General features: G+C 34.9%; 1 protein-coding gene across 1 annotated transcript; it reads right to left on the bottom strand.

Moving 5' to 3' along the window:
• Positions 1 to 526: 526 nt before the first annotated feature.
• Positions 527 to 9,046, bottom strand: LOC131850910 (ubiquitin domain-containing protein 2). Its single transcript, XM_059201305.1, has 4 exons — positions 8,951 to 9,046; positions 8,588 to 8,868; positions 2,099 to 2,296; positions 527 to 749 (listed from the first exon to the last, which is right to left on the bottom strand). The coding sequence occupies exons 1-4, from the start codon at positions 9,030 to 9,032 to the stop codon at positions 603 to 605; spliced, it is 708 nt and encodes a 235-aa protein (XP_059057288.1). The 5' UTR covers positions 9,033 to 9,046; the 3' UTR covers positions 527 to 602.

The raw sequence follows: 9,046 nt of genomic DNA on the forward strand, positions 1-9,046 counted from the left end.
CGATATAAGTGACAGACAGCGGCGTCAGAATATATATATATATATATATATATATATCGCAAGTTACATAATTGTAAAAGTTTCATTGTCAATCTGTTTCAAACTAATATATATTATTGCAACAGTGCCCGATTATAAATATATACAGAGATTCCCAACCTTTTTTGACTTTGACTGAATCACTTAGCCAAATAAACAATTTCATACAAACAATAATATATTTATTGTGTGTGTAATTTATACATAAATATTACTAGATTGTATTTTATGCAAAATTGTTATACAACTTACGTCACAAATGTTCAGTTTTAATATTTGAAATTCATATACGAGGGGGAATATATACTATACATATGTTTATCCGGACGCAGTCAAGTAATTCTGGTTGGTATCATATTAATTTAAGTCGATTTTTTTATCATTCAATACAGGTGCGAGGGGATTATCATAGTCACTATGAAATCATTATATAAATCCCAAAAAAGATAAAAATATATATAGCTTTCAGAATAGCAGGCTATATGTGGGTGAAACCGCGGGCACAGCTAGTAGTATACAAAGACGTGTACCGGTATATCGTGCTAGTATATATACGTGGGTGACTAGCTGGGCGGCTGCGGGTCGGTGCTGACGATGACCTGGACCACGTACCCTGGGGTGATCCTCGCTTCTTCCACCAGCAGTCTGTCGCCGAGCAGCTTCCCGCTGTAGAACCAGCGCTGCCGCCACGGCTCTATATTCTCCTGTGCCTGTAATGTTTTAATAAAACATTATAATAAAATTGGATTGTCTGTTTGTAATATTGAAAATTTTTTACTACATGCATGTATAATATAAAGTTTTTTTATGGATGATAATGGAATGGAGCACCCGCCTGCGCTAACGGTTTACGCTGTCGGGGAACCAGTGGAGGATGATAAGATGCACATGAGGTCAGGTCAGATAACCAGGGGGAACCGCTTGGAGGTCAAGCTCACATGGTACATTCCTAGTAATGGGGTCATGAGTCCACATGATGTCCACGTGATTATGGAATGGTGCACCCGCCTGCGCTACCGGTTTACGCTGGCGGGGCGTCAGTGGAGGATGATAAGATGAGTATGAGGTCAGGTCAGTTAGCACATCGTGACAAATTCACGAAGAATTTATCACGATGGTTTCCAGGGGAAACCGCGTTGAGGTCAACCTGACATGGTACATTGCTAGTAATGGGGTCATGAGTCCACATTACTAACAATCCCCTTTCCCCCCCAGTATTGATGTTATAAATCATCATATTGATTCATTTCTATTGCATCTCCGATACTTATTTAATGGATTCAATGCGAGCAAAGCCGCGGGTAAAAGCAAGTAGGCTATATTTTAAAATGAAATTTAACACGAGTGATACCGCGAGCACAGCTACTATATATAGATATCCTATTTTTTTTTCTTTATTGGATTGTTTAGACTATTGTCAAGTGCACTGCGATCTACATACATCTATTGTGCTCGCCCTTTTCAAAGTTCGCGACCTAGACCCGTCAGGAACAAGAATTGAAGGATATTCTTAGGAGCGAGCGATGGTAAACTTTTATCGGTTATCCGACAATCGTTTTGCAGGATATTGAATTTGTCGGTAAACTATAGTCCGATTTTTTTTACAAAAGAATATTTTAATCTGACAAATTACAGGTCCAGTGATAAGTGTTATATATGTTACACACCTGAAGTACAAATATTACTTCATTATGTATGTCAACTACTAAAAGATTCGTTATGAATTGTGTCTAAAATATAGTTTTCTTGAATTGTCAGTGTTTTGTGCTTTCTTCTAGTTTGTAGTCAAATTCAACTAAGCAATCATAATCAAAACAATAAACGCGTCGAGTATAACAGTGGTGACACGTACAAGACTAGTTCAAACTTGTTCAATCATGCATTAGCGACGATTGTCAAAAAAAGATTCAATAATAAATAATATGTCGGATTCGGATCTATTCACAGTTTATGCAAGTGTGCTTCACACCACTACATAGGAAGTCTTCAGTTTTAAAATTATCATAATAGTCTCTATTCACAGAAATTCAAGTCCAAGTTAACAATTTCTGATACTTACGTGCAATTTATTCTTGCATTGCGCTATGGTGTGTCGGGAGTAGACAGCGAGGTCGACGTCCTTGCAGGTGCTGGAGAGCCGCAGCCGCAGCGTCAGCTCCGCGCCGCCCTCCACCGGCTCCGACCACTCCGCCGGAGAGTCCCGACCACTCGCCTCCTTCACCATGTTGATGGGGGGCGACAGGCAGTAGATTGGTACCTTTACAAACAGTAAACATTATTTCAAATTATATGATGATTGTATGGTGGGGCCGATAACAATAAATATACATTTAAAATAGACCCTCAACTAATAATTAGTATATTAAAAGGAATCGGTATGGACATGTAATGAGTAGGAACGAGGATAATATTTTAAGAAAGGTGTTACATATAAATGGATGGTTATAAGGGCAGAGGAAGGCCGAAAAAGAGATGGATGGACTGTGCGAAAGATGATATGGTAAGAAAGGAGGTAAATAACGAGATGACTGCGAACAGGGATGAATGGAAGAGAAAAACATATTACGACGACTACAAATAAATGGGATAAGGAAGAAGCAGATGATAATGAAAGGAATATTATATTAACAATAAATTGTATTAAAGAAAATGTATATAGAATTATAGCTGAATATGGCTAGTAACGGACGTGAGAATAATTTATAGGTGAACTATAACGATCTGGTCAAGATCGCTGGAAGGCATTGGATGCGAGCAGCGCAGGACCGATCGTCGTGGAGATCTTTGGGGGAGGCCTATGTCCAGCAGTGGACGTCTTCCGGGCTACGATGATGATGATGTTGATGACGTTAATGTTGAACGTTTATTTGAAAAGAATATGAGCTGTACCTGTAATAGACCTACATGAATAAAGAATAGAATATAATAATTGGTGGTTTGTATTCATACACTTAAACTTAAAAATGTAAAGTAATAATAAAATTATTTAAAAGAGCAACATGCAAGTTTCTTGCTCGTTCTTCTTGTGATGAGACAGCTTTCCGAACGAGCGGTAGATTAAAAAAAATGTAATGATTGAGAATAGAATTCTATTCTAATAGAATAGAATAGAATAGAATAGAATAACATTTATTTCATAAAATTTAACTTAAGTAACATTGTAAATATGACCCCACACTAGGCTATGTCTGTATAGTGGATATCAAATCAGGTTTGACAGTTAACGTTATAGAGAGAAGATATTATGATTTTGCATTTATGAAACAAGCAGTCCTATCAAATCAAATCAAAACCAATTTATTTGGGGCGACAGTAGATTATTAACAGAAAATATGATTTGAAATGTAGAGCAAATAGCTGACCCACACACTTTCCGCTGTACTTGACATTTATCATTATATTTAGCCCAATGTACATAATGTCTCTGTGTTATTCTGATGTATAAGCTATATTACTGTAGTTTCGTCAAAATCTGTTTATAACACAGGGGACAAACGAGCATGCGGCTCACCTGATGGTAAGTGATTACCGCCGCCCATGAGCACAGCAACACCAGGGGAAATGCAAGTAAGTTGTCGGCCTTTTAAAAATGAATAAGCTCTTTTCTTGAAGGTTTCAATATCGTATCGGTTCGGAAATACCATTGCTGGAAGGTGATTCCATATTGTGGTTGTGCGTGGCAAAAAGTTTCTAGAAAACCGAACTGTGGAAGACCGCCATTCATCCAGATGATCAGGATGGTATTTCAGTTTCTGGCGGGTGGTACGGTGGTGAAATTCAGCAGCTGGTATTAATCCGAACAATTCCTCAGAACACTCCCCGTGATATATGCAGTAGAAAGTGCACAGAGATGCAATATCTCGCCGCAGAGCCAATGGGTCGAGTCTGTCTCATAGACGTTGATTACCAATGATTCTGGCTGCTCGGTTCTGAATGCGGTCAAATGGAAGTAGCTGGTATTCTGGTGCTCCCGCCCAGAGAAAATAAGAAACATTCATCCATACACTTATAATATTAATAAGATAATTAATAAAAAAGATTACTTTTGTCTGATTAGTGAAACAATCTTAATCGTTACTAATGTTATAAATGCAAAGTATCTCTGTCTGTCTGTCTCGCTTTCACGCCAAAACTACAGAAGCTATTTAAATGAAATTTGGTACACAGATAGTCTAGACCCTGAGAAAGGATATAGGCTACTTTTTAATGCGAAAATCAGTTATAAGGGGTTTAATTAAAGTGGGGATGAAAGTTTGTATGAAAATATCGTCATTTTTAAACTAGAAGCTTGTAATTTATTGATAGGCTGTTGATTAAATATAAATAAATATGACAGTCAAAGTTTGAACAAAATACTACCCTTAATGGGGTAAAACAAAATTATGAAATTTTGTATGGAAAATCGTAATTTTTGATGCTAGAACGATGAAACTTTTTTCTTCGTGTTAAATTATTGCATATTCTTTCTTTGTTTGACAAGTATACTATACCCCGCGGACGAAGTCGCGGGCACAACACAGTAAGGCCTATCTATACTAATATTATAAAGCTTAAGAGTTAAATTAAGAGCTGAACATTTAGGTTTATAACTATTGTAGCCTTAAATCTTTAGGGTGGCTCACCCCAAAAAATAAAATTTCATTTTTTCGACAATTTTTATTTATTTATTATGTGGTATTAATAAATATATACAACCCTAAATTTTCACCCTTCTAGCATAAACCCCTATTTTTAATAGCGATTTTAATTTATATGGCAAAACACCGTTTTCCGGGACAGTTAATATTGTTGTAATATTTAAAAAACTAACTACAGTAACTTGGAATTCAATTTATGTATAAAAAACGTCATCAGTAACCTGATAAGGCATTGCACAATTATGACTGCCCAAAAATGACAAGTGAACAGGAAATGGCGGCAAATTGACAATATAATATATACAAATAACATTCACTCGTCAACTAGTTCCTTAATTGTACATCAATACCACAATACATGTTCAAAGCATTGTCAACGAGAAATTAGAGAGGAGACTGTGCCCGCGACTTTGTCCGCGTGGAATAATGACCTTGACGAAATATAATAATAATAATCTCAGGACAATTCACACAGCGCCATCTAGACCCAAGTTAAGCTAACTAAAATTTGAGTTATGGGATAACTGATACATATACATAGATATTTATTTTGTGGAAATACATACATATTATTCAAATTCAAATTATCTTTATTCATGTAGGTCTATTACAGACTCTTATGATATGTCAAATCTACCGTCAGTTCGGAATGATTTCGAGATGAGAAGAAGTGACGTGAAACTCGGCTCGTTTTTTTTTTAATGTTGTACATATTTACAATAATACTATTTTAATTAAATTCAAATTTGGGAGAATAGAGTGACTACCAGCATATTCTATATAAAAAAAAATCAAAAAATCTAATCAGTGTTCGCATTATACATATAAAATACCCAGACCGATACAAACAATCATACAAATGTTTGTACCGTGCGAGGAATCGAACCCGCGACCATCGGTCGTAAAGCGGCGTGCTAGACCGCTGGACTGCCGTCTATATTATAGAAAAAATATTTAATAATCTAACCCAAAATAGGACAGAATAAAGATTCCTCGTTATAGCTTCAAAAATGACGATTTTCTATACAAACTTTCATCGACTATTTTTTACCCCCTTAAAAGCGGGGGGAAGGGGATTGTTAATAATGTGGATTGATAACCCCATTGCTAGCAATGTACCATGTCAGGTTGACTCCACGCGGTTCCCCCTGGAAACCACCGTGTTAAATTCCTGGTGAATTTGTCACGATTTTGATAGGAATTTTATTGACAGATAGCAGATGTAATAAGGAGTGACTTAGGCTACTTAATAAAGTTAAATTCCACGCAGACGAAATCACGGGATCAGCTAGTTAATCAATAAAATTACTATAACAGATTATAGATATCACTAAAAGTAACATATAGATAAATTGAGAAAGACAAAAAGTGTTTGCATGTAAGGATTCATAAGGTTTCGTTTATTATTGTGGTCTTAATTCAGAAACAATGGAAATTACCATATTTCCTTTGTTTCCTTCACTAGGTTAGAAGCTTTATCTAGACTATCATAATACCTAGATAATACTATTATTTTCTTTTTATAATTTTTTTCGACTTTCGCCTGTAATCTTGGTATGTACGGGCCTAAGCCAAGTACATAACAATGTTCTATTTCAGGTGGATATACCATAATACAAATGTAGGCCTGATCTGTCTGTAGAAACTTTCTAACAATGCAGCATGAGTTATTGTCATAGTTGTTTCATTTTTACTGGTTTGGTGGTTTTTTTCGCTTATTATTTGATTATTTGATATTTGAATTGAATGTAATTATCAATATCATATACTGATACACATGTTTTTACTTTGTTTTATTAAATTTATTTTATTTTTAGAAGGAATTAGAGGAGGCCTTTACCATAAGGCACTCTGTACTGCGGGATATAATATAGAAAAATGAAATTAATAATTAAACATAAAAAAAAATTAAACTACTTAACAAACAATAATAATAAAAAATATATATAATAATAATAAATTTATAGTATAATATAATAATATGAACAGGAATGTAGAAAAAAAAAATGTATAATAGTACAGAAATAAAGGCTTCTTTATCTTTAAATTTATTTGTTTCTCTACTGTTTTTATTATCACATTTTTTTTTGTATTATAAATATATTATGTAGTACTTCAGCTGAGATTTGATACGGCCAAAGTTTTAATTGTATAATGTGTTCCTCTGGAGGGGATGTTAAATTATCGAAATAAATACATATATATTATATTATATTATAGTTATATACATAGGTAAATGAATAAATATATATTTCTTTTTAATTCAAATATAGCAATGTTGTGATTTTACAAATTATTATGTTTTGTTGATCTTTTTGAGGTTATTTACAATATGTTTAGCAAATAAATTATACGAATTTACTTATACACATTAGAGGAAGTATAAAAGTGGCACTGGTGTCAGAGAGGTTGAAGAGTAATCGTCTATCATGGTATGGACATGTAATGCGTAGGAATGAGGATAATATTTTAAGAAAGGTGTTACATATGAATGTGGATGGTTATAAGGGCTGAGGAAGGCCGAAAAAGAGATGGATGGACTGTGTGAAAGATGATATGGTAAGGAAGGAAGTAAATAACGCGATGACTGCGAACAGGGATGAATGGAAGAGAAAAACATATTACGCCGACCACAAATAAATGGGATAAGGAAGAAGCAGATGATGATGATACTGATATACTTTCCAGATATCTTTTTTTTAGTCTCTATTTCCTATCTTTTGTTACGTTCTTTCTGTTTTCACTATTTCATTGTCAGACTATGTTATATGTATATAGTATGTTTGATTTATATAGTTTATTTCATATTTATTTATAGATTTATATATATTATATCTATTTATGTATGTATATACATGTGTTTACTTTTAGTAAATGTATAATTTTTTGACCTATTGTTTTTTTTATTGATTATATTTCCACCGTCTACAATTTTTCTCTGCACAACCTGTGGTTGACTGGTAGAAAATGCCGCAAGGCGTTAGGATTTCCTAATTATGCATCATAATATCCTGAAGTGACACACTATCCCAGGGGAGGCTAAAAGCACCAGAATTCTATTCAGATCCAGAGGTCAGCCATCTCGAGAGACCTACTGTTTTTCATCAGAATGTAGTTTCAGCAAAATGACTAGAAACACTGCTCTAATTCTATTTAAGTGAGATTGCAACATCTGTACCATACAAATAAAATTGGAGTGTTTGTTTGTATTATTGAAATAAATGTTTTTTATTACATGCATATGAATATAAATACAGTACATACACCAAAATCACAATTTTACAATTTTTGTGCGTCTGCCTGTCTCTATATTCTGCCTAATCTCTGAAATGGCTGGACCGATTTTGATGGGACTTCTATTGGCAGGTAGCTGATGTAATAAGGAGTAACTTAGGCTACTTTTATTTTAGAAAATTGAAGTTAAATTCCAAGCAGACAAAGTCACGGGTGCAGTTAATAATACAAATAAATATTAAAAATTAGGGTGAATTCAGTGAGCACATGCTGCTTAGCATGTACTATTAATGTCCCTTAACAAAATAAATACCTACACCTATAACCTGAACAGACCTTATGCTAAACCAGATCTTGGAGGATCATTCTTTCAAACCAAGAAAACAGAACTTGTGTATTAAAATATTGATTCAAATGTCTTTTTATAATTAGGTTATCTCTATGACCTTATTTCTAAAAATACCTAACATACACCTATTTTATTCATTCATCCTTTGCTTGCAAGATATTGTTATCATTGGAAAGAATGTTACAAAACACTGTAAGTATAAACAAGTTTGTAGGTATTAATTTCTATTAGTAAGGGATCCATTAAAGTATTTGCAATTTGTAATATTTGAGTGGCTATTTATATGTTAACTACACAGTCATTTGATTATTAAAAGTATTGATTTTACCTGATATCTTGTCCCCCATTCATCATAACATTCCGTTAGATATCCATTAGGTACAGAGACACTAGCTCCATCCAGAATAGCCTGCGCGAGCTGAAAGTCCATCGCCTCGGCGGCTACAGCTGCCGCCCGCAGCGCGTCCCATATCTCCTTCCGACCTTCAAAAGCTGGGGCCGTGTCCCAGAACTCGTCTCGTTTACTCCTCAGCTGTCCTTCAGTGAGAGGCACGTCGGATTTCCACCTTATCGTCTCATGACATAGTGACTGGTTCTTTCTCAGCCCGCCTGTAACAAAAGAGATGTTATTCTACTGTAGACACAACATGCAGTGGTCTCCACGGCGACAGACGAGGTGATATTCACGTACCGGAATTAGGACGTGATACCGTTCCAGAGGATTCTTCTATTGGACCGCTTCTGCTTCTAGTAATACCAATGCAACCGCCCATTGTGTTCACATTAT

This window comes from Achroia grisella, unplaced genomic scaffold (genome assembly GCF_030625045.1).
Source record: "Achroia grisella isolate CSIRO2021 unplaced genomic scaffold, CSIRO_AGI_Agris_v1 utg780, whole genome shotgun sequence".
Classification (NCBI taxonomy): Eukaryota; Metazoa; Arthropoda; class Insecta; order Lepidoptera; family Pyralidae; genus Achroia; species Achroia grisella.

Excerpts from the sequence above, each read along its gene's own strand:
- LOC131850910 (XM_059201305.1), bottom strand. The coding sequence starts at position 9,032 with ATGGGCGGTTGCATTGGTATTACTAGAAGCAGAAGCGGTCCAATAGAA. Across the intron at positions 8,869-8,950 it reads GGTATCACGTCCTAATTCCG|GCGGGCTGAGAAAGAACCAG; the intron begins GTACGTGAATAT and ends CTTTTGTTACAG. Across the intron at positions 2,297-8,587 it reads AATGGGGGACAAGATATCAG|GTACCAATCTACTGCCTGTC; the intron begins GTAAAATCAATA and ends CTGTTTGTAAAG.